This window comes from Sceloporus occidentalis, unplaced genomic scaffold (assembly GCF_023333645.1).
Source record: "Sceloporus occidentalis isolate IW3139 unplaced genomic scaffold, rSceOcc1.0.p SCAF_81, whole genome shotgun sequence".
Taxonomy (NCBI): Eukaryota; Metazoa; Chordata; class Lepidosauria; order Squamata; family Phrynosomatidae; genus Sceloporus; species Sceloporus occidentalis.
In genome coordinates this window covers 4,666,003-4,693,015 of record NW_028317061.1, presented here as the reverse complement: position 1 = coordinate 4,693,015, position 27,013 = coordinate 4,666,003, and the positions used below count along the sequence as shown (strand labels likewise).

At 42.6% G+C, this 27,013-nt stretch overlaps 1 protein-coding gene across 1 annotated transcript in view; it reads right to left on the bottom strand.

Moving 5' to 3' along the window:
- The window catches only part of LOC149285323 (ubiquitin carboxyl-terminal hydrolase 25-like), a gene marked incomplete at its 3' end in the record, with an annotated part of 90,398 nt that overhangs the window by 21,330 nt on the left and 42,055 nt on the right, over window positions 1-27,013 (bottom strand). Inside the window, exons 3-4 of the mRNA XM_089495539.1 lie at window positions 22,117-22,297; window positions 3,443-3,553 (exon numbers count right to left, since the gene is read on the bottom strand). Coding sequence (XP_089351665.1) covers window positions 3,443-3,553; window positions 22,117-22,297 — 292 coding nt within the window. The remainder of the gene's footprint in view (window positions 1-3,442; window positions 3,554-22,116; window positions 22,298-27,013) is intronic.

Below are 27,013 nucleotides of genomic sequence, written 5' to 3'. Positions count from 1 at the left end.
AATACCGCGTGTAAATACAACGAAACAGAACGTGTTCGGGACTAACAAACATGATGAGAAAACCAACAAATCCAAGCACTTGCTCTTCACCAGCTCCTTCAGCTTCTGTCAGCCATCGTTTAAACACGAGGACTGGGGAAGCCAACAAGAAGCCCTCCAGCTCTTGAGCTACAACACCCACGGTGCTTATTGGCAGCCAACGGCCAGCATCAGTGCTATGAAACGGAAGGACATGAACCAGAAGCGGTCCCCACTGATGACCTCTTCCCATCGTGTTGGAGAACGCCTTATTCTTTAACCCCCGTCTCTGGGACGCCAGCTTTAGAGCTACCTTTTCACTCCAGAAAACATCCAACGGCTTTACTGCGAGAAACTTCTGGTAGAAACTTGGGACCTAAAAATAACTCATAATAAATGTTTTATGCAATAACTAAACAAATGATAATGCCGTTTATTAAATGTGCTCAACGGCAGATCAATGTGAGGGCCGCATTATATCAGTGGGACACTATTACATTAATTATCAAACATAATTGATACATGGTAGGGGTGTCAGACATTAAACTGCCCCTTTAAGCCCCCCGTCAGTGTTATTTGGTTCCAATGTAATATCAAGTACTATAAGCTGAATAAAAGACATCACAATCTGACCGATTTCCACTGCTACCGACAAATCACTTAAAATCAACTGCTGACTCGCAGCACGAAGAGGTCATCGAGGCATTACTGGACAGAATCCGGTTATTTACCTCGTCTCTTCTGCTCGGGAAAAGAGTTTGACGCAGAACACTTCTCTCTCCCGAGACACGCTTTAAATAACAATAGATTAAATGTAGCAGCAGCATGAAATAAAACGCTACTTTACCACGCATGACGCTAATCAGTATCTATAGGAGGCCAATAACCGCGTTCATAATAATACTAGAAATAATTAGTGAAATATGTCTTGGGTCAGGTTGCTACATGGTATACAGGAGAGAAACAAACAATGGTGTTTGCCTTTCACCTGAACAGAAGCTACCTGATCCAAACCGAGATAGAGAACACCAACGAATGAGAAGATTGGGTGCGCGGAACCCAATTCGTAGCCATTCGCAGGTCTACGGTAGCCGCAGAGCCGGCACAGAATCTCCTACACCGTGGGGGACATCGATGATGCCTTGAGGCAGAGGCTAAAAGAATGTCGGTGCAAGACCGCCAACTGCAAGAGAACATTTACCAAAAATCAGCAGCAACAAATTTCTGAAATCACGTTTAGAGGGCCCCTTGACCTTTACGAGGCGCAGCCGACAGAAGGATACGAGCTGCCTATCCGGCCGCTGGGGCAGCGGACCGCTAGAGTATCTGTCGGCCATCAGGCATTAGCCCTGGGTACCAGATGGGCAACCGGAGCCGGCGCACGCACACGCACACATTATATGTTCATTAAGACGCCTGAGTGTACGTAGCTCTTCCATCACTAGTTGTAGACATATAGAATTGCACCATGTTAGCCACGGAAAGAAAAAGAGCAAAACCGGAAAAATATAAAAATCTGATACTTTTTAGAAAGGTTTTTTATTTTCTTTTGCTATGGCAACATCAGTGCCTTGTCTGTGTGCCACGCAAGATGCTCGGTAACAATCACAAGCGCTACGGCCCGGCACCCGGAGAAAAGCGAACCCAAGCCGGAACCGGGGGAACCCAAGCCGGAACCAGAACACCTAGGCTACAGTGTCCTCTGCCACCCGGCTACATGAACACAAATTTGGGAGAAGCCAGGGAGTGACAGCGCCGCCCCACCCCCTCCGCTCCAGGATTAGGCTTCAAGACCAGGAGCTCTAGTACACAAAGCAGCCGGCTGGAGCGTGACCTCCCCGGGCCACAAGCTGTGCTTAGCAGCCCTCCCAGGACCCAGTCATGCAGAACGCGCATAGGCCAGGGCATATACCCCAACACGCGGGGCTCCTCATCCCCCGAAACGTCTATATCCGCCCTGGAAAAGTATGGAAAAGGGTTAGGGGGGCACTAGTGTATGCTGGGCACAGGGGGGGACACGACTGACTGCAACGGGCACCCCGGTGGAAGGGGGGTAAGGAAGGGTAACAGCACGGGCACCCCGGGATAAGCGGAAGGGGTGCAGGGGGCATTGAGCCCACAGGGCGGTGCACGGCGCCTCTTACCTTCTGGGAGTTTTGCTGCAGGACATTTTGCTCCACGGTCATGGCCCAGCTCCTCCTCCTGCCCCTGCCTGTGCAGCTGAAACCCCGAACACGGGAAAGAGACGGCGAAGCGAAGGGCTGTCAGGGGCAGCTTGGCGGGACCCTTAGCCATCAGCTGCAGGGTGTCCGGGCCTGGGAATGGCAGCCTCTGCGCGCTGCTGCTGCTTACTGACACCGCCCGTCTCTCCCGAGCAGCTCAGCACACCTCCTACCACTCACATGCACAGAGTCACCGGGGGCCGGGCCTCCGCCACTCCTCCCCCCACCGCGGGAGCAGCCGCTCGGGGCTCGGCGACCGACCAGACGCAGCGCTCTCTCTGGTCAGACGGACGCCAAGTGCAGCAAACGGCAGCTGCGGCTCTCTCCCTGCCTGGCAATACGGACTTTAATGTGCATTGGAAGGGTCAGAGTTCTTGAGGCGTTTCCCTGAGCAGACTCTGCGTCCCCTGGAAGAGCCCATTGCATTTACTATGCGGCGCGTCACCGGTTCCGAGCCAAAGGCTCAGCGGGTGACGGCCCCTGTGCCTGTTTGTGCGATGTATCGCCACTGTTCAGTGGGCCAGATATGGATGTAATTTCTCTCTCTTTAATGGCATAACAAACAATGGCCGGGTCCCTCTTTCAGATTTAGGCTGGGGGTCCCTAAGCTCCTCTCACACACAGACGCAGCGTTATTTATATACGGTAGCATACTATCATACTTACACACATGCACATATTTATCTTCCGCTCATTTACACTCCAGCACTTTCTCATGCTCAGACTCAGAGTGCTGGGAGTGAGGCCTGCAGGGTTAGCGGTATGACCGACGTGACCTCTTTTACACCAGTGGTGGTGATGGCGTGTATTAGGTGATCGCTTGGGGGCACAAGAGGTGGGCTGTGAGCAAACTTACTCCGGGATGCAAATGGTCCAACAATTGGTGCTACTTATCACAGAGCTGCCAGGAGTCTCAGGGTCACGATGCAGGATGGGGTCTTGCATACGAAATGCTGGAGCTATAGTAGGTAATAATGTCTGAACCGGGAACTTGTAATTTACATTTACAAACATGGGATTTTAAAGGCTTTGGTTACAGTTACGAGGTTAACCAAGTATATTTCATTAACAATAATCTTTATCAATATACACCGATCAGCGATAACATTATGACCACCTGCCTAATATTGTGTAGGTCCCCCCTTTTGCGTCGAGGCATGGATTCCATTAGATCTCTGAAGGTGCGCTGTGGTATCCGGCACCAAGATGCTAGCAGCAGATCCTTTAAGTCCTGTAAGATGCGAGGTGCGGCCTCCACGGATGCGTCCTGGTGCCATGTGTTCTCCAGGTAAGCAACACACCTGGTCATCCACCTGATGTAAAAGAAAACATGATTGATCAGACCAGTTCTTATGCTCACGTGCCCATTGTAGGCGCTTTCGCCAGTGGACAGGGGTCAGACTGGTCTACGGCTCCCCCATACACAACCAACTGCGATGCACTGTGTGTTCTGACACCTTTATCAGAACCAGCAAGAACTTTTTCAGCAATTTGAGCTACAGTAGCTCGTCTGTTGGATTTGACCACACGGGCCAGTCTGTGCCCCCCACGTGCATCAATGAGCCTTGGCCACCCATGACCCTGTCACTGTTTCACTGATTTTCCTTCCGTGGACTGCTTTTGATAGGTACTGACCACTGCAGACCCAGAACGCCCCACAAGAGATGGAGTTTTGGAGATGGTGTGTCGTCTCACCCTCACAATTTAGCCCTTGTCAAAGAAGCTTGGATCTTTACGCTTGCCTATTTTTCCTGCTTCTAACACATCAACTTTGAGGACGAAATGTTTACTTGCTCCCTAATATATCCCACCGACTATCGGTGTTATCCACTTCACATGTCGGTGCTCAGAATGTAACGGCTGATCGTTGTGTATGGAGGTTATACAATTTGCGTTTCATTGGCCAGCACTGGTATTTACTCATAACAAATATTTGAAGGGTTAACAATATTTATTGTAACTTACCATATTCATTTTTAGTATAATAGAATCTGTACATGCAAAATCTTATTTTTGGTAGAAAAGGAATGTAGTCGCATTTAGACACTGAATTTAGGTATGCGGTAATAGGTAAGTTGTTCGGTACACATGCAATGTAAAAAAGATTACATTATATGCATATATATACACACACACACACAGTATCTCACAAAAGTGAGTACACCCCTCACATTTTTGTAAATATTTTATATCTTTTCATGTGACAACACTGACGAAATGACACTCTGGGACGACATGCAGACCAATTTGATGCAGTGTGCAGCGTATGGTCTGAGCACTGACAGGCTGACCCCCCCCACCCCTTCAACCTCTGCAGCAATGCTGGCAGCACTCATACGTCTATTTCCCAAAGATAATCTCCTGATACGACGCGGAGCACACGCATTCTTTGGTCGACCATGGCGAGGCCTGTTCAGAGTGGAACCTGTCCTGTGAAACTGCTGTATGGTTTTGCCCACCATGCTGCAGCTCAGTTTCAGGGTCTTGACAATCTTCTTATAGCCTCTGCCATCTTTATGTAAAGCAACAATTCTTTTTTCAGATCCTCAGAGAGTTGTTTGCCATGGGGTGCCATGTTGAACTGCCAGTGATCAGTATGAGAAAGTGTGAGAGCGATAACACCAAATTTAACACACCTGTTCCACATTCACACCTGAGACCTTGTAACACTAACAAGTCACATGACACCGGGGAGGGAAAATGGCTAATTGGGCCCAATTTAGAGATTTTCACTTAGGGGTGTACTCACTTTTGTTGCCAAGATTTAGACATTAACCCCTTAATGACAATTGCCGGTTCTGGCACGGCACGGAAAAACAAGTCGATTATGACAAATGACGTGCCAGAACCGGCACGCCTTTAAACGGGTGCAGAAAGCGATCTATGTTCGCTTTCTGCACCCAAACGGCGTTGCTGTAATGCCTCGACATCGAGGCATTCAGCAACGCCACTATCGGCACCAGGGGCCATGTCTGGCCCCTCCCCGGGTGGACGCCCGTTTTAAAAGCGTTTAGGAGGCGATCAACGATAACCTCCTAAACGTAAATGGTGTCGCTGGAATGCCCCGATCAGGAGGCATCCAGCGACACCAAACACTTACCTTTGGATGGACTGTGACCTCTCCGGAGAGCGGTCACAGCCGCATCTGCCGGTGATCTTCGCCATCTGCAAGATGGCGGCGGCCCGGGAAAAAAAACAATAAAGGTGAAAAAGTTCGCTAGACGGTCTCCTGACCCTCTAGAGAACTCTGGCTCCACTTGCAGGTTGAATACAGGTACTGCACTCAACCATGCAAGTCAGTGGAGCCCAGCTTTCTAATCACAGTGTGATTAGTAAAAATAAATAAAAAAATAAAATTAATAATAATTAGAAAAAAAATAGTAAAGAAAAACAGTAAAATGTAAAAATAATTTCCCACTGATGTCACTATCAGGGGAACCTTCAAGTTGAAAAATTTTTTTTATTTTTTTTTAAAAAAAAAGGCAAAAAAAATGAAATATATATATAAAAAAATATATTTTTGTGAGCAAGTCCTAAAATTAGCACATTAGCTTAAAACAATTCTCGCATGGAAAGAGTTAAAATACTGGCATATTAAATGCCCATGGGGTGTCTACTTTTAAAAAATGTATGATTTGATGGGGTAAATTGAATTGGCCGGGTTCAACAATGTCCCAAATAACACGGGGGGGAAGGATGGCCACACATCTAATTTCCAATTAGAAAAATGCACACGTACCAAATGTGGCCTTTTAGTTCCCCAAAAAAATGACAAACCCATGCATGTGGAGTATCACTGCGCTCAGGAGATGTTGCTGAACACATATTGGGGTGTCATGTGACAGCGGCATAAACCAGGAGCTGTAAATTCATACATAAAGTAGGTGTGTGGGGGAAAAATACACACAAAAAAATACCACTGCAAACTTTGAAAAAATTCTGGTGGTAAAATGTGTGCATGCAAAGAGTTAAAATACCAGCATTTAAAATACCCTGGGGTGTCTAGTTTTCAAAAATATACGGCTTTATTGGCCACACTGAAATGGCCCGGCTCAAAGATGTACCAAATAGGGCATGGGCAGTGGATCCCCAAATGCCAAAGTTCAACATTGAAAAATGCGCATGTCCCAAATGTGGCCCTTTTGCCCCCAAACAGCCAGGCAAAATCATTCATGTGAGGTATCGCTGTACTCAGGAGATGTTGCTGAACACATATTGGGGTGTTTTGTGATAGTGACATATACCAGAACCTTTTAATTCATACCTGAAGTAAAATGTGTGTGGAAAAACAAATGCAAAAAAATGACTACCACAAAGTTTGACAAAGGCTGGTGGTAGATATGGTGCATGGAAAGAGTTAAAATACTAGCATTTGAAATACCCTGGGGTGTCTAGTTTTCAAAAATATATGGCTTTATTGGGCATACTGAAATGGCCCGGCTCAAAGATGTATCAAATAGGGCATGGGCAGTGGATCCCCAAATGCCAAAGTTCAACATTGAAAAATGCGCATGCCCCAAATGTGGCCCTTTTGCCCCCAAACAGCCAGGCAAAATCATTCATGTGAGGTATCGCTGTACTCAGGAGATGTTGCTAAACACATATTGGGGTGTTTTATGATAGTAACATATACCAGAACCTGTTTATTCATACCTAAAGTAAAATGTGTGTGAAAAAACAAATGCAAAAAAAATTACTACCATAAAGTTTGACAAAGGCTGATGGTAGAATTAGTGCTTGAAAAGGGTTAAAATACTATCATTTGAAATACCCTGGGCTGTCTAGTTTTCAAAAATATATGACTTGATGGGGTAAATTGCATTGGCCGGCTTCAAAGATACTCGAAATGGCACATGAGTGGAAGAATTACCAGATTTGGAAAAAATGGCTTTGAAATAGCAAAACGCTACCTGTACTTTTTGCCCCATAATGTGTAGAAAAAAAAGCAAAAAAAACATAAAAACATTGGGTATTTCGAAACTCAGGACAAATAGAATCTATTTAGCAGGTTTTTTCATTACCCTTTATAGATGAGTAAAAGATTTTTCAACTAAAAGTAATAATAATAATAATATGATACAATCAAAACAATGTCATCTAAAGAAAGCCCTTCTTGTCCTGAAAAAAACAATATATAATGTGTGTGGGTTCAGTAAACGGGAAAGAAGAAAATTACAGCTAAACACGAGCAGCGCAGAAATGTTAAAACGGCCATTGTCACGAAGGGTACAAAAAGTAAAATCAGCCTTTGTCACGAAGGGGTTAATGTCTGTGTGTTGTTATTTTGAGGGGACAGTAAATTTACACTGTTATACAGGCTGTACACTCACTACTTTACATTGTAGCAGAGATCATTTCTTCAGTGTTGTCACATGAAAAGATTTAATAAAATATTTACAAAAATGTGAGGGGTGTACTCACTTTGTGAGATACTGTACATATAAGAAATTAGGAAACAACTGACCCTCTTTCCCTGTATATGAATTATGCTGGTTATTTTATACTGAGAGTATACAGCTAGCATGGAAAATATGCATATAAAATAAGTCTGATCAAATCTAAACATTGTTGCTTTTGTAATATACAAAGTCACAAAATAAGAAAGCTGAAGCTGGGGGGACATTGTTAATATTTAATTATCCGATGCTATGTAATCTATAGGTTAATATAGGGAGGCCTAGGGCCATAAAGAACTCCCGGAGAGCTGAATCCACCATATCAGTCAATAACTGGATAAAACAATAGAACTTGCATTATTCGCCTTCCTCTGGATTGCTACATGTAAAGTTTAGGATCAGGCTGTGGGTAGTTGTAGGGTCTGGAAGGATTTTTTTCTTTTTTTCCCCTTTTAGAGCTGTGTAATTGCCCTAGGTTTTTTTTTTTCCTTCTCGTTCAATGTGCTATTTTTGGTTAAATTTTAAAAAATCCAAAAAATGTAAACTTTGGTGGTTTCATTTGAATCTGTTCTTGAGTGTGAAGTTAATAGAGGTTTAACCTTTTTATGATGTCATTTCACTTCGTATCTATGAGCCACATTGTATACAGGTGCTTTCAGGTCATATAATTAATACACAATGCATTAGGTAATTTAAATAGGTATTAGCATAGAAATGGAGCTCTGCTCACTAAATGAATTTGACGTTTGATGACTACCATGGTCGTTCACGTGATTAGTTCCAGTTGAGTTCAGCTCATTCCCCATTAATGTTGGTGTGGAGTCTGCTCCCATTTGAGTTTGTTAGGGTGAATATTGCAATGGAGCCCGGCAGGTATAACTGTTAAGAACATTCAGTACTAATTCCTCACACTATTATTACACCCTCCTGATATGTACTCTGGAAATATGTTTCATGCCCGTTCACGTCTCATGTAAGTAGGTACTCAGTTTTTTCCCCTAATTAGAAAGCTGGCACAAGAAATTCATGACACCAAAGTGGGACCTTACTTGGCATCTACCTGACATAGAATTTCATTCACCCAAATACTACACCCTGTATCCAGAAACTTAATTGTCACAGAGACAAAAAAGAATGACTAACCAATAAATGCAAACTAAAATATTAAAAAGAAAAAACAAAAAAAATTAATAAAATGTAAAGATAATAAAGACTCCAGTGATTATCATCATGATGTAAAAAAAAGCCTAAAAAATAATAATTAAAAATAGGTGCCCAAACACCTCGTTCTCCCTATACTAGAAATATGAATTAAAAAACCTTTCTTGCCCACAAAGTACAAAAAAGAAGAATAAAAATAGGGTAGAATGTAAGGATGTATTTTAAGGACTTCTACCCATGGCATATAAAAAAAAAAAAATTTTTATTAGCATTTGTAGATGCGTAAAATATTTTTCAAACACAAAGTGTTTTTGCTTTCAATTTATCACCATAGTTTATTTTTTTTTATATATAACATATATAATATAATTAAATAATGATCAAAAGAAAGCCCTTGTCCTGAAAAAAACAGTACATAATTTGCCTAGGTACTGTAAATGAGAAAGAAGAAAATTACAGCTAAAGACCCCAAAAATGTTAAAACAGCCATTGTCGCAAAGGGTTTAACTGTAAATTGTGTTAATAACATGCAATTCCCACCAGTATAGTTGTAACAGTGTCATCAGTTTAAACACAAATCCTTTGGCATGATTCATGACATGTAAGTAACTGCTACAGTATAAATTTGATGTAAATAAGCACTAGAACAGGGGTGTCCAAGTTTTTTCTGCAGTGGGCCACTTCATCAGAATTGTATCCGTGCGCGGGCCGGCCCTACAATGGGGCAGACTGGGGCAATTGCCCCAGGCGGCACTTCAGAAGGGGCGGCACTTTGTTTTGTTTTTTTTGAAGCGGAGGAGAGAGAGAGGGGCACCGAGTGATTTTCGCTTACCCGCTCGGCGCCCCTCTCTCTCTCTCCTCTGCGGCGAGTTTACCTGTTCGGTCTCGGTGCCGGCTTGTAATGCAGAGCGCCGGAAGTGACGCGAATTTCCGGCGCTCAGCATTACAAGCCGGCACCGTGGCAGCACAGGGAGACTCGCCGCAGGACTGTTTAAGGGTAAGTACCGGGGGGGTAGATAATGCCGCCCCCCCTCGGCGGGGGGCGGCATTTTAAACTTTGCCCCAGGCGGCGTTAAGTCTTTGGCCGGCCCTAGCGGGCCGCACTCATTTTCCACTGTGAGAAAATATGGCCTTTAATAAAATATGCAGATTAAAATAAATGACACAAAACCTTTACTTTTCCTCTCACTGATTTCTGGGATTTCTGGGCCTACAAATTCAGGATTCTGGATAAGTAAAAATAAAATAGTTCTATTTATTTTAGCGATGCACTAAAATGATAATTCTGGACCAAAACCAAAAATTCAGGGTTCACTTAGCCGAAACTGAAAGTGACCCCCCACACACTTAATAAAAGTAAGTTACACACCAAAATTGTACAAAAAAATGATATATTATGATTGTTAACAGCAATCTCAGGCATACCCAGATTCCAGCATGTACTGGTTGGCTGGGCATTGTATTTTTTGTCCAATTTTAGTGTGTAACCACACTTTTATTAAAAGTAACACACCACAATTGGACAAAAAAAATCAACAATATGACTTGGCATGATAGGAGTGTGATTGCTAACAGCAAACACACTCTTTTTATACCCAGGCAACCAGTGAATGCTGGAACCTAGGCATGATGGGACTGTGATTGCTGTTAGCAGATTGCTATTAGCTGTTAGCAATCACACTCCTATCATCCAAAGTCAGCCAATACATGCTGTTACAGGGTGGCTGTAAGTGCAGACCCCATATGGCTGGCAGCATCAATACACAAGGGGGGCAGCTAGCCAGGTTTCAGCATGTACTGGCTGACTTGGCATGATAGGAGTGTGATTGCTAACAGCAAACACACTCTTTTTATACCCAGGCAACCAGTAAATGCTGGAACCTAGGCATGATGGGACTGTGATTGCTGTTAGCAGATTGCTGTTAGTAATCATACTCCTATCATCCCAAGTCAGCCAATACGTGCTGGTACTGGGTGGCTGTAAGTGCAGAGCCCATACTGCTGGCAGCACAATACACAAGGGGGGCAGCTAGCTGGCTGACTTGGCATGATAGGAGTGTGATTGCTAACAGCAATCATAGTCCCATCATGCCTAGGTTCCAGCACTTACACATCCATGCTATCACACACACACAAACTCATTCATTCACAGATTCATTCCCTCAATCAGACATACTCATTCACACAACCTCCCCCACCCCCTTACCTGCTCTACAGCTCTCAATGCCGCTCACAGACTTCAGCAGGGGGCGCGGCCTCCCTCGTTCTCCCCACAGAGGAGGCAGGACTGGAGCAGAGAATGGACCCTGCCACAAGTAAGCAGCAGGGCTCTTGTGATCCTGGCTGCTGATCTCACGCGGGCCGCATGTTGGACGCCCCTGCACTAGAACAATGCGAGAGATGTTCACAGCACCTGAACCCATTGCATTTGGCTGTGAGAATCTATCAACCGTATGTTTTTTCATTGTTCTAGTACTTATATATGGTATATATGGTATATTTCCTGGAAAGTCTATACTGTAACAGTTACTTTAATGTCATGAATCACGCCAAAGATTTGTTTGATTGTGACACGGTTACAATTATGCCTGTGGAAACAACCCAGGATTACAAAGGGTTAAGATGACCAATATAGAGTGTGTGTATTGGTGATTTGATTTTCTTATTAAGATATGTGACGTTAAGGAAGTGATGCAATATATCATCCTGACAAAGACTGAAACGTTGATGGTTGTGTGACTAAATTACCTATTTATTTATTTAAGTCCTGTCAGTGGGGGCTATCTTGGACTGATAGCTATCAACCTCACTGCACCCAGGCTGCTAGAGAGGTAGGGAGGCTTGTTGTCAGCTATTTACCCCCCAACATGTTTGCCAGTTTGTGTGCAGATGCTGGGAAGATGAGATCATAGCAGCCAGGTTAGTACCCCCCACACACACTAATGCTAGTAAGGCTGGATAAGTGCTGGTGTGTGTGTGATGACTCCGGTACTAATGTGGAGACATTATGGATGGAAATTAGCATAAAAAGAGTCGCACATTACTTGTGGGTATATGCTAGAAGCCACCAAAGTAGAGACTCCAGCCAGTAGGGATGCCTGTCTAGATCTGGAGCTTATATCAAACAATAGTGACCATAACATGGTTTCACTTGAGATAAATTTAAAAAATCAAATGGGTAACTGGCAACTGCTTCACCAAGATGCTTAATTTTAGAAGGGCGAACTTTGACAGGCTGAGGTCATCACACACATCAATGTATACCTTTGGGAAACAAATGCAAAACAAGCCAATGTGGCTCACCAGTAATGTAAGACAGGAAATAAAACCTCTGAAAATGGAAACTTGGTAAGTGAGGACAGAGAGAGAGCAGATATGTTAAATAATTTTAACATTCCTGTTGACGCCAATGGCTGAGCCCCTGCTGGCTGATTTTATAAAACCGTTCCAACAAACATGGGATTGTCTGATGCAGGAAAAAGTGCTTAAGAAATGAAACACTGTTAAGGCAGACAGTACTTAAGTAGTTAAGCCTAATGCCGGCCAGACAATTATTTTTGATCTCTAGGGATTCTTTCGGTTCAGGTATAGTGCGAATAGACTGGTGTAAGGCAGATGTGGTGCCCATATTTAAAGGCCTCAAAATCTCTGGAGGGCAACTACAGGCCAGGGAGCTTGACATTTGATGTGGGGAAATTGTTTGAAGGGTTGCCAAGAATACATTTAGAATCAGAATATAATTAGTAAACGTCAGCATTGTTTTGTGAAAGACAGTCATTAAACCAACCTTATATCATTCTATGAAGCAGTCATATAACTAGAAGCGGCAGTAGATGTGATCTATTTGGACTTTGCTAAGGCATTTGATATGGTTCCACACAAAAGGCTACTGTACAAATTGTCAGAAATACAATATAGAAATGTTGCTTCTCTGCAGGAGTGTGGGACTGGGCAGGCACGTGGCAAATGAAGTTCAATACAGACAAATGTAAAGTTTCTTACCCACCAGCGCACATGCGCGCGCCACACCAAAGATGGCCGACGAAAGGAATAAACAGCCAACTGCACATGCGTGCCACATCAAAGATGGCCGACCGTTACAACCTCCGGCGCAATAGATATTACCCTATTTTTCTATATATTCCAGCAATTAGCAGAAGGTGGGGTTTTTTACCTGGGGCTATTTAAGGACACCTCAGCTGACCACTCATTGCCTGTCAAAGAGTTTCTTTATTAGTACTCTGGGCTCTGTTTGCATGTTTTTGTGACTCTACGGTTTTGACCTCCGCTCGTTTCAGTTTACCCTTCCCGCTCCTGTCCTTGACCTCGGCTCAGCTTCTCGGTTATCCTGCCTGCTCCTACCCTTGACCTCGGCTTAATTTTTGACTACTCCTGATCATTCCCTGGCGGTTACAACAAGTAAGAAAAATAGAAGAATTTGGAACGGGGAATATAGTATCTCAGTAATGACATCTTTAGTACAGTATCCCCTTCCCAGATGATCTGAGCTTGTTAGTGTACCTTTGGAATATAATCAACACACATAAAGTAAATGCTAATAGTAGTTAAACCCACTCCTTTTTTAACAGAAAATAGAAGTCCTACTTATTTACAAACACCCTCAGTTTTTTCTCTAAGGGAAAGTGGATTTTTTTGGTCATCCGCCTGGGACATTATTTCAATGAAGAGTTTATTTCATATAAAGTCACATGTTAATGATAAAAACTGTAATCAAAGATCATATGGAAATAACTCCACATCTGACTCATTTAAGCAAGAAAACCACAAGAAGAGACAAAAAGCTGTTATGAGTGAGACATTTACTTTTTTGTGGTTAGATGTTTTGCCACAGTTTCAATTTCCATGTAACAGTCCATGTGATCTGCATATTAGGGAATCACATTTTATGTGTTTTTAATTTCAGAGTTAGTGAGAAATTGCTCCGTTAGTATATGCTCCTCTGTTTTGAACACTTCAACTCATGGACTTCACTATGAATAAGGAATGGCCCATCCAATTGAGTGTCACCTGCGAGATGGGCCGAACTGGACCTGCATGCTGGGTCAGCTTTATATTTAATGGGGCAAGCTTCCCTCCATGCCCCCTGGTCCTGAGTACAACATGGAGGTCTGCGTGCCATCCGCTACTAAGCACCAGGATATGATGTCATTTTGCAGGTGCTTCCTACCAGCAGATGATGCAGCTACAAAGAGGAAATGCATTTATCTAGATCCCTTTGCTTTTTTTGTCCCTCCCCCTTCGTTGGGCATCAAGGGCCAGTGTGGGCCCCCATGGAGTGTCTGGGCCCTAGACAGATGTATCTTTTGCCTGAATTTAACTACAGGTGGCTTGGCTTTTGTTAACATTCTTAAAAACCTCCTTCAAGGTGAACTTTAAATGATACAAAGCATGATTGTTCAGGAACCCTCTGATCCCTTCTGCTTCTGAGCTTTCGTTGAAACTTGCAGTATGGTGATGTGAGCTGATACTGACTGATGTTGACTGTAGTCGCTTCTGCTAGTTTCAACTGGCTGAGCAAGAGAGTTATAGCCAGTTTAGAAAGCATTGCTGTAATATGTCAGCAGGAAAGACACTGTTGCATGCTTTGAGTTCCAAAGGCATTCACAAAAGATTATAATCAAACGTCTCTTTGTGAAGCCCTGTTTTCCTGCATCTCCAGGCCAGTTTCTGCTTTTCTGATCATCCATGTTCAGCCTGCCCCCCCCCCCTCCAGTTCCCACCCACTAAAAGCTGTCTAAGCTCTAAATTGTCCACCCTGGGAAGTTTGCAGGTATGATTAATGTTACGTGGATTAATCACCTTTATTCCCAAAAGTGAGGGTAAAAGCAAGACCACATGAACATGAATTCACATTTATGACATCATCTTGAACACTTGCTCCAAAGAAGTCTCCAAGACTAAATATTACACTTTGTAAGTTCTCCCACTACATAAGTTATGGTGGGTAAAGGTGATGGAAAACCCTTACACAAAAATTTTGAGGTATGTAGAAGCATTATTAAACACTCCTCTACAGACACCAGACAAGCCAGAAGGCTTTTTGTTCAAAGGCTGTTCTGTACAGCGGGCAATTACTTTCAAGGGATCCATGTATGAAGTGGATATAGAGGCAAAAGGTGATAATTGTTGACCTTATTTGCATGTGCCTACCCAGAATCCCCTGTGGTTGTGGCAGCACCATGAGATTTCTGAGGGAACAACAAGCCTTCTGGCTTGTCTGGTGTCTGTAGATGAGTGTGTAATAATACTTCTACATACCCCTAAGTTCTCCCGCATAATGCAGTCTTCTGATCAGTAACCTCTGTCCTTTCGGTACTTCGATCTGCAGCACAGACATCCCCTGCTTTTTTTTTTTTTTTTATCCACTTTGCATACTACAGGGCAACCTTTTAGCTAATTAACATGACTGGCGTGTAAATATTCCAATTGATACTTCTCATATGCAACAATTGACATTCAAGAAGCATGACATTTATGAAAAATATTGTGAAACACATGTAACATCTCCACCTGCTGGATCATGTGAAGTGATGAGCCTCGCTGTAAGGGTTCACAACTCATGGGGGAGTATTCACTAAACAGAGAGTTCAAGGGATAACTGTAGTTTCAACCTCACTTCACTATTCATTATGAAGGGCCAACACTGAAAGATTTCTCTAGTAAGAAGGACTGAGCTGGTCCTGTATAATGCATAATTCAATGGGCAAGGAAAGTTTGAAGACATTGCAATGATTTAAATAAACATTATACAGGGGCAACCAAGCTCACAGAGGTTGGAAGTTCCTAATACTGTATATATATATATAGGGAAGTGAAGGATTTGAAATCACAGCTCTCCTGCAATCTCTTCTGACAGCACTCCTTTAGTTAATAAACCTCTATATGTGGTTAGGTTGTCCTCTTAGTGGTCATGATTCACAACACCGAGAAATTAAGTGAATCCAGAAACGAGTGGAAACTGGCACCAATCAATCCCATCAAAAACAAAGTGCCATGCCCACCCCCAGGTCCTCCAAACCCCAGGTCTGCCCGCCGCCATCCACAATATCCCTTAGTACTCGGTGCAAGACTGTAACTCAATGGCTTCCAAGACTAAATTGAACTGACATTGTAAGAAAATTCAGAGACTCGATTTAAACATCAGTGAACATTGACACTTTTCTCTGAGAAAGATAGCATTGCTGTTTCCTATTACAAACAATCATAAACAGATATAGATGGGTGTACAATTCAATCTTTATGAAAGCTTTACCCAAAAGCTAGCCATTTTCCAGTGCTTAATATCACCACACTGGCATTCTGTTTCATTTATCGATTACCCATAATGGGCAAAATAGGTATAAATGTTTGCTTGACACATTTTCCCCAAAAAGCTATAACAACTAAGACAATGTATATCCAGGATATGTTAAGAAATAGGCAGTCTTTTATCATATTGGAGACCAGAAGAAGAAGTGCATAAGTATGTTAACAGATTTAAGCCATCACCACGAAAATTAGGTGGATTCCATAGATTAATACATAGGTTTGTATGGCATGAAATGTCTTAAGATTTTCCCTGCTCAATACATCCCTACCTAATTTATCGCTCATTGAGAAAAAATATTAACTTCCATCCCAACCGTTGTTGTTTGTAAAACCCTAAAATATCTTGGGTGCTTCAAAATATAAAGTCACTGTATGATTCTGTAAGTTACTGTAAGATTCTCTTCCCACCAAGATACCATCAGAATGATTTGTGAATTCACTTTAACTGGGCAGTACCTGTCTATTGCATTATGTCATGTACAAAAAGGCTGAAATGTGCAGCCTTTAGCCAAAATATGATGCTTATAACTATCTCAAAAGGTCACTGGCACTGACATATACTTCTCTGCTTAACAGATAAGGAACGTTAGTGGTTTTGGCATTGTCGTGGCTTCTTTTTCAGTGCTTCAAGCTATACTTGGCTCTGCAGTTGTCTTCACAGTTACTGACGGAGGGGCAGTTAAGGCATCCATACATTGGTTATGCAAGAGTAAACTATTTCACGTCATGTCCTGTCATTAGATATCCACTGTGTGCATTTACATCCTTAGCCTCTAAGCCTGAGAGAAACCCAGCAATGGCTTCATTGGGACAGTTCTTCTTACCAGATGCAGTCGCTATTACTTTTTTACAATTAAATAGTATAAAATAATACAAAAAATGAACATGCAAATTTCATTGTTAGCAACTCCTATTTCACATAGAAAACTTATGGTTTCTATATTTTTATTGGGTTTATTCTCTTTTTTTCTGAATTACACTTATGTGTTGTGTGTTGCTGCATAAATAAAATGTACACACATATAATGTACTGTATTTTCTTTATTAAAGGACCCAAAATTTGAATATTAATTTAGAGAAAAAAAAGAAAAAGCCTGAATATAAAATGACCCTATAGGAAAAAAGTTTCCTATAGTAAATGTTAATTCATGTAAACTATTTTTTTTAATAAAAGCTATGATTGAGAAAAATATTTTGTTTTTAATTCCTTTTATTTTCCAACTTGCCCCCAGTTATGCACACCTGCCCCCAGGCTTGTCACTCTGCCCCATAAATGCCTTAAACCCCAATATGCCACTGTGCCCCATGATATGCCTTTTAACCCTCTAAATGCCACTGGGCCCCAAGATATGCCTTTTAACCCTCTAAATGCCACTGGGCCCCATGATATGCCTTTTAACCCTCTATATGCCACTGTGCCCCATTATATGCCTTTTGACCCCCTATGTGCCACTCTGCCTCCAGACATGCCTTATACCACTATATGCCACTCTGGCATTTAGGGGGTTAAAAGGCATATTATGGGGCAGAGCGGCATATAGGGAGGTATTAGGCATTTCAGGAGGCAAAGTGGCGTATAGAGGGTTAAAAGGCCTTTCTGGAGGCAGAGTGGCATTAAGGGGGGTTAAAAGGCATTTCATAGAGCACTCTGTCTACAGAAATGCCTTATGCCCCCCATTTAACCCCCCCCCAAAAAAACAAACTTACCGGTGCTTCTGACTTCCGGTGTGTTGTCTGGGCAGCGTGTAGACTTCCGCTGCAGCCAGAAGGAGGCGTGGCTAGCAGCGAGGGTTGTCTGCGTCCATCTCGCAGACCTTCCCCGGCTGTCAGAGAGAATTCCCTGGTGAGTGCCATCTTTGCCCTTCCACAATTACACATCTATGATACACACATACTCATTAACTCATGCTCTCCCTCATTCAGACTATTCATCCACATATTAACTCATGCTCTCCCTCATTCAGACAAGTCATCCACATATTAACGCATGTTCTCCCTCATTCAGACAATTCATTCACATATTAACTCATGCTCTCCCTAATTCAGACAATTCATCCACACAGAGGCGTATATAGGGTATGGCAGCCATGGCACGTGCCATGGGCGCCATCTCAAGGGGGGCGCCGGTGAGCGGCTTTTAAATGCCGCTCACCGGCATTTTTTATTTTTTTTTGATGCGGAGGAGAGAGAGGGGCGCCTAGCAACCGCTCGGCGCCCCTCATTCTCCTCCACGAGCCCTCTACCCCCATCCCGGTGCCTGCATTTCATGCAGAGCGCCGCAATATGCCGGCATATTGCGGCGCTCTGCATGAAATGCCGGCACCAGCGAGCGGCTTTTAAACACTGATGCGGAGGAGATAGAGGGGCGCTGAGCGGTTGCTAGGCGCCCCTCTATCTCCTCCACATCAGTGTTTAAAAGCCGCTTGCTGGTGCCCGCTGCTTCACTGCTGGGCGCTCAGCAGTGAAGCAGCGGGCACCAGCGAGCGGTGAAGGAGGCCAGCAACATCGTGCTCCCGTCGCTGGACTTCAAGGTGAGGGGGGGGTTAAAAAGTGATAAGGAAGGGAGGGGGGTTAAAAAGTGATAAGGGAGGGGGGTTAAAAAGTGATAAGGGAGGGAGGGAGGGGGTGGGTTAAAAAGTGATGAGGGAGGGAGGGGGTTAAAAAGTGATAAGGGAGGGGGGTAGATATAAGTAAAGAGTGTGCATTAATGTGTGGATGCATTGAGTGAATGAGAGAGAGCATGAGTTAATGTGTAGATGAGTTGTCTGAATGAGGGTGAGCATGAGTTAATATGTGAATGTATTGTCTGAATGAGGGAGAGCATGAGTTAATGTGTGGATGAATTGTCTGAATGAGGGAGAGCATGAGTTAATGTGTGGATGCATTGAGTGAATGAGGGAGTGCATGAGTTAATGTGTGGATGAGTTCTCTGAATTAAAGTGTGAATTAGTGAGTGACTGTAAAAGTGTTTGTGTATCATAGATGTATAATTGTGGAAGGGCAAAGATGGCACTAGCAGGAGGTTTGAGCCTTGGGGACCGAGATGGCACAGGCAGGGTGTATATGGGACAAAGATGGCACTGGCCGGACTGTTTGGGGACAAAGTTGACTTGTGCTGGGCTATTTGGGGACAAAGATGGCAAATCTTATGTGTGTAATCTGGGTGCTGGCCAGGTTCTATGTCGGCAGTGTGGACGACAGGGCTGGCTTTGCGGTGTGCAACCTGTGATCTATGCCTGTAATTTAGGGGGTATTAAATATACCTTTAATGCCGTGTTTTTATGTGAATTCCAATTGATCTTTACCTGCAAAGCTGGGTTTTTGTGTTATTCTGTAGATCCATATCTGCTATGCGATGTTTCCATACATTATTTATGTGTACCTGCAAATACAGGGTTAATATGTCTTATTCAGTTGATCTATACCTGCGATGCTACGTTTCATATATTATTATTGTATACCTGCAAATACAGGACTTGTATGTCTGATTCTGTTTATTTGATATATACCTTCAGTGCTGAGATCACAAGTGAATTTCAATTGATCTGGGTTTGCGTGTTGATCTATACCCGCTATCGGCAGCAGGGACTAATATATATATATATAGGCAGCAGGGGCTAGTAAATGGGTTTTTATTTGGACAGGGCACAATTTCAGTGCTTGCCATAGGCGCTATTTTCAGTAGATACGCCTCTGCATCCACATATTAACTCATGCGCTCCCTCGTTCAGACAATTCATTCACACAGTAATGCATACTCTCACGCATTCACACAATGCATCCACACATTAATTCATACTCACTCATTAACATGTACCCCCTCTCCCTCCCTTATCACTTTCTACCCCTTCTGCCTCCCTTATCACATTCTACCCCTTCTGCCTCCCTTATCACATTCTGCCCCTTCTGCCTCCCTTATCTCTTTCTACCCCTTCTCCCTCCCTTATCACATTCTACCCCTTCTCCCTCCCTTATCACTTTCTAACCCCTCTCCCTCCTCTTTCCCTACTCACCCCCTTTGTATTTCACTCACCTTTAAAGTCCTGCGGCGGGAGAACGAGGCTTCTGTCTTCACTCCTGAGCGCCGGATATGATGTCATATACCGGCGCTCAGTATGAAACTCCGGCACTGCGGCGGAGGTAGAGGCCTCGTGGAGGAGAGTGAGGAGGGCCGAGCGGTTGCCAGGCGTCTCTCTCTCTCCTCCGCGTCCAAAAAAAAAAAAAAAAAAAGCGTTTCAGGCTGCCCAGGACTTAAAGTCCCATTGCGGGACTGTCCTAGGCAATCCGCTGGATGGTTCCAAATTCGGCGGGGGGCAACAGGGGGGGCAAGGAATAATCTAGGGGGGGGCAATTGCCCCCCCTTGCCCCCCTGTAGCGACGCCACTGGTTATGCTGGGGAGCTGGGCTGGCTGGTCTTGTACCCTACTTTTCTTGCTTGTAACAATTTTGTCCCTAAATGGACCCTAAGTTACTGTCACAGACTAGGTCCAAACAGATGACTAAAAGACCCAGCACGCCCAAAGATTGTGTGCAGGAGTTACGGTGCAGTAGTGGAGTTGAACAGGGCCTGGTTGCAGGGCGACCACACTCACCCAGGTGATGAGTATCTAGGGATGTGCAGCCAAACACCAGTGCCCTGATATAGCAGCGGATGTCAAATCCTGCAGGCACCCTAGAACAGGCATGAGACATCACACAAGACTCATGCAGGATGCTGCAGGCTGGGAGTATGGAAGCTAAGCAGAGAAATATAGCAGACACATAACAAGCAAGGGACAGGGAGACCAAGCACAAAACATAACCAGACAAGATATACATGTTACTGAGCACAACAGCGAACAAGACAAGGAATAAACATAACCAGACAAGATATACATAACACAGGGCACAACAGGGAACAAGACAGGACACCCCGCTGCTGGGGATACAGGACAGACTGACACACATAAATACAGAAACTAGCCTAGGACTGTATGATAACTATTGGAGATTCCATCACATCTTATGGCCATAGTATGCTTAGCCCACCACTACGCCAAAGTACTCCAATGACGGTGGGTCCTACCGCTAATCCCTGCTGACAGAGGTACGAAACAAACTAAACATGTAACCCAAACACATAGCACTGAGACATACCTTTAGACTGCAGACTGAGACAAACAGAACACACGGGTGGAGCACACCTTATAAAGGAAACAGAGCTGAAGCAAAGAGCTGAAGCAGAAGCAAGGAATGGAAGATCAGAACAGAGCAAAAGGAAATCCAGGAATGGATTGAAGCAAAAGAGGGAAATTGAAACAAGAGCAAGCTATGAAGCTCCGCAGCCTGGGAAGGACGTGACAGTTACCCAATGTTGATCATAGGGTATCCACCTTCGATAGCCACCTCTATACTTTGTCTGAGGCTGTTTACTATGAAGCTTGTCATTGAGTTCACCTGTAGTTAGATATTCAATGGTGGGCTATGCTTGTGCATGACATGGCTTAGCAGTGAAGCATTCTTGATGACATTGTGTTATTTTGGGGTGGTCATTGACATGATTCCCATCAGTATTTTTTAGCTCTCCTCTGTCTCTCTCTCTAACTTATGGAGGAAAGAGGTAGATACTAAGGCTGACAAAGACATTGCCTTTGTTAGCTGCTGGTTAACACATACTTGATATGTTCTAGGAGCCATGATATGCACATACAGTAAGCCTTAGGGATTGCTTGTTGCTGTCCTTCTAGGGCCTCTGGACAGGCGTAAACACTGGCTCCTGCCAAAACTGACGAGCGCAGTCTCTGACAGCAATCACTTTACAGTGTGTCATCATCAAAGGGTTAAGGTGGACATACATTACTGTACATATTGATTTAATAAAACATAATCTATCTGCAAAGTTTACTGGAGTTCTCAAATGGCTGATAAAATACTTTCAAGTTCAGAGAATAACAAAAAAAGTATTTATTTAAATGTTACATCCTATTCCAATGTGTTAACCCAAAACATACCAAAAATGGCTGTTTATTGGGACAGAACCAAAAGCAGTCGTTGCTGCCCCGATGAGTCAAAACATTGGAATAGGGCGTAACAAATGCTGCATAGAGATATGTTATCCGATCTACTATCACATCATGTTTTTTTTTCCTTTTCTGCTTATCATATTCTTTGTAATTCGGTGCTCTTGCTTTTCTGTCATTTTTGAAAAAATGTCACAGTATACTTAATCAATTATCTTAAGCATTCCAAAAGATGTTATACATAAATACATTTCTCGTTATATATTTCCTTAATTTAGCTTTTTTAGTCTCAATGTTTACAGATACAAGGGATGTTCAAAAAGTTTCCACACTTTTAAATATTCGATGGAAACGGTGAAGGCGGGAGGAGTAGCAGTTGAAGAGGTTGCAGGAAAGCTGAGTGTGAGTGATGGATCTGCCTCTGCCCTGATTCATGACAGCCTAAGTTCAGTAAAGTGTGTGCCAGGTGGGTGCCTAAGCAGCTGATGCAGGAGCATAAGCGCGAGCCCTTAGACATTTGTTCCCGACACATGGCCCGTTATCATGAAGAAGGTGATGATTTTCTGCAGAAGATAGTCATTGGTGATGAAAATTGCATGGCAAAGGAAGGTGACTATGTAGAAAAGTGATGTAATTTGTTTTTGATGTAATCTGTTTTGAAATAAATAAAGTTAAAAAAAAGTGGAAACTTTTTGAACGTCCCTCGTATTATAAAGCAAATTCTGTATGTTACTAATATTATATATTGTTGTTAATAAGTGAGGCATACTGACCTCTTGTGGAACAAATAGGATAATTCAAGGATAAGTAAAATCTTATTTGAAAGCATTTTTGATCTACTCACTAGTAGTCAGTTGAGTTTATAGTTAAATCTTGCATGTCCTCGCCTGGAACTCTGACTATACCTCTTCTCCTTTAGGGGCATCCCTGTTCCCTCTGCCCGCTGTTTAAAAGGTTAATGAATCTGCAAGTTTCTTGCCTTGTTCGACTCACATCAATGTGACTCTTGTCTTGTGCCATTTATTTTGTGAGTGCTGCAGCAAACATGCATTTTTAGCAAACACACAAACAGTTGTGTGTAGCTACAACACGCTGGCAGCCAGTAGCGTACCTAGTGGGGGGGTCAGTCTGCCCTGGGTGCCGCTCATCAGGGGCAGTCTGCGGTTTTAAAGAAAAACCTTATTTGGTTATTGTTGTCAGAGTCCAAACAATTGGTTGCCATACAAAAAAAAATGTTGCCGTTTTTTAATCTTGGAGGATAAAGGACTACTTGTAAACAAGGTGTTGAAAGGTTTTCTGTTTCCAATAAGTAAAGGTCGAGATGGTCTGTTGGATCCAATGGCCCAGTATTGCATTCACAGTATCACAACTGAATAGTCTAATAGTCTGATCCTGGCCTTCCCCTTCATATGTGGGTCACTGTATATACTGTGCCAGGAAAATGTCAAGAGAAAATTCAGGTAAAGAGATAAACCTAGATGTTCCAAAGGCCCAATGTAGTAGATGGTATAAGGTATCATGGAAACATAAAGAAGGTATTTGAGTCTGTGAATAAATGCCGTTAATAAGGATGCTACTGTTAGATTAGGGATCAGCGTGGCCACTTTTGCAGAACTCATGGTTCAAGAAGTAATATGTAATCCCTGAAATAAAGACCAATAGAACACGGACACTCTAGTATTGTGAATGCGATTCATTGTCCTACTCTGGGTCATTGGCGATCAACGCTTGGGATACCTAATGTTTTGTTGAGGAGATGGTCAATTATGGGAGAGCAGTAATCTATATCTCCATTGAAGTTCAGAGAAGGAATATTAATCCCTATAATGTGGTCCCAGAAGATCCTCCATCATAGAGATTCCTCAGTATGCACAGAGAGTTTTGGCGGCATTGTTTGCAATGGGAAAGCAGATTGAATGCGTTTTATAAAGAGAGGCGTATGATCTTGTTTCTAAGACAGCTCAGTGGCTTAATAAGAGGGTTGGTGTGCAAGCCATGGAAGGGACTATATGATGTAGGGGCATGTAGAGGGTGGCGGAAACTGAGATGGTGACATCTTTAATAGGGCATGTTGAGTGAGGTTTCATTTCCTTGGAAATGAAAGTAGTTTCTTGAGGTCATATGGTGTAAGAAATATAGATTATATGAAATTAAAACTCAAAATTTAACAGCAACAGGGTCTAGATCTGTCAGTGAGTGTGTTATAAATGGAGTAATATTAAAGGCATTAAATTGTGTAATGTCTTTTGGAAAGTAAAGCCCTAAATATGTAATTGATCATTGAGCCTCCTTAAAAAGCCCATTTTGCAGAAGGGTTAAGGAGCATCCCTGCCAGTTGCCCTTTTTCCTGGAACAAATAGTGTCAAGTAAAGGGGCATCTAAAATCTTGTATCTGTAAGAGGCGAGGCCACCAGTTTAAATTTGAGTATTATGGTTGGGAGATTAAGGTGATCTCTGGCCCCAACCGCCCCCAATACAATATGTCTCACACTCATAGCAGAGGATCTACTTAAAACACAACCTTTTCAGCTTCGTGGGATAATCCTGGGGACCGGGGAGAATAGGTTTCGGCCTATCCACTTGGATTTTTTTTAGTACTAATTTAAAATCAGCTTTTAATAAGGATATAGGCCAGTGTGGGGAAGAATAAGTTGAGTCTGCCCTCTCCTTATGCAGATCGATAATCCTGGCGGACTTTGCGTGTAGGGGAATGTGAGAGGAATGTTCCTACATTTTCTAGCCTATATTTTATTTTTTAATATTTGTATCTTCCTCATATCATTCCACGTTAAGCCATATCTAGAGAATATGTTCTAGAGTAATATTTCCGTCTTGACTAGGTCGATTTTTCCGAGTTTCTATGCTCTCCCTTTTGTTAAATATATGTTGAACAAGATTTTATATTTCTTCCTAATGCATTTTGGGTTCTATATTTCAGATATCATACAGATGATGCAAATCAGCCCTGGCACTTTAAAACTAGAGGCAAATGAATGATGCGCAGCGCCATCAGCCACTGGCCCACCAGGTGCTTGCCCTGTTTGCAAGATTTCTAGGCTGGGCCTGTGCCGATCTCCCCCACTAAAATAATAGGTTACCCATCTTTGGGTGGTGAATACTTTGTACAGTTTCATTACATTCTAAAAACTGTAAGAAAAGTACAGTTGAGCAAAAAGTTTCCTGCCAGTCTATGCTCTCATTTGCATGTGTCTTTGCTCCCACAGAAATGGGGCGAAAATGTGACATTTTCACTGTAACCCCTACAGGAACGTTTTGTTCACGCTAAATAGAGATCTGCAAAAGAGACTGGAAACAAAAGGGTAAAACAGAGCTTTGTAGACGTACGTTTAAACTGTAAAAAAGTTACTGAAACATGTAAGAGAAAAATCTAAGAGCTATGAGTTCACCTTGAGATAAGATGCTCTAAATCTGTGCCGCTGATCTCAATTACTTGTGGATCAGGGTAAATCATTTTCAACAAGGATGTTAATAGTAGCAACATCATATCTTCATGGGTCACATTCATCTTCCTTTTTATGTCACAAAAATGAAATACTGTAACTCTGTTTTGTCCTTTAGGAATGTGAATGGAAAGGCATTTTTTTAAAATTTTTTTAGCGAATGTTGGTTTCGAGCAGCGGTGAGCGAGATCGTCCTCTCGGCTTGGTAGAGGGCATCTTAACAGCGAAACTGTTTTGATCTGTGACTTCTATAAGACGTAGCTGGGAAAATGAATTTTTATCGCGAGCGTAGCTCCAATACCCAACCTAATCAGCAAGAAAATTATCCAACAAGTGAGATGGAGCTTCCAAAGCTTTACATAAAAAGAAAAACATCTCCAAATGCTGTTAGGTAAAAGCACCAGAGCTGTAAAAGAAATATTTCAGTTACTCGAGGGTCATACGGGTTATATGTTATTTTCCAAATAAACTTATTTTCAATGCTTTAACTTAGTAACGGAAAAGCAAAGACAAACTTAATTTATTAGTAATTCAAATCAGTATATAGTAATATAATATTAGGTAATAAATTGTGTTAATATAATTACAAATACCTTTTACTTGCAGGGCTGTCTTTAAATTTCATGGCGCTCTGGCCTGGGCAGACCTCTGTTGTTGGGCTCCATACATACTGTATATATATATATATATATATATATATATATATATATAGATATATATATATAGATATATATTTGTAGATTGTGCCATATATCAGAAGGTTTATGTATGTATCAATTAATACAATACACCCTTTTTTAAAGAAATGGCAATTATTTCATACAATTCTATACAAAATGTTTGGCTTATTTTCTGGACAACAGAAGTCAAATTAATGATGCACTACTTAGTGGGCAGATTTAAGGAATAATAGACTGAATTCCTTTAAAAGCAATAGAAAATTATAATAATATAAGAGACATTAAAGTCAATTTTGATAACATGACTATATGCAATGCCAAGTGTCAGATGGAGTGATGTAAAGCACAGCGCCACAGTGGAAAAGTGTTCTGTGGAGTGATGGATCACACTTCACTATCTGGAAGTCTGATGGATGAATCCGGATTTGGCGGATGCTGGGAGAACGCTACCTACCAGAACGTATAGAGCCAGCTGTACTGGACTGGTCCAGGGCTGTTTTTTAGGGTTTGGGCTCCTTAATTCCAGTAAAGGGTAATGTTAATGCTTCAGCATACAAAGACATTCTGGATAATGCTATGCTTTCAATGTTGTGGGGAAGACCTTTTTCTATTCCAGCATGACTTGTGCCCCAGCGTCCACAAACACATGGTTTCACAAGTATGGTATGGAGGAACTTGAGTAAGCGCACCGAGCCCTGATCTTAACCCCTTTGAACACCTTTGAGGTAAATTGAAATGGCAATTGCG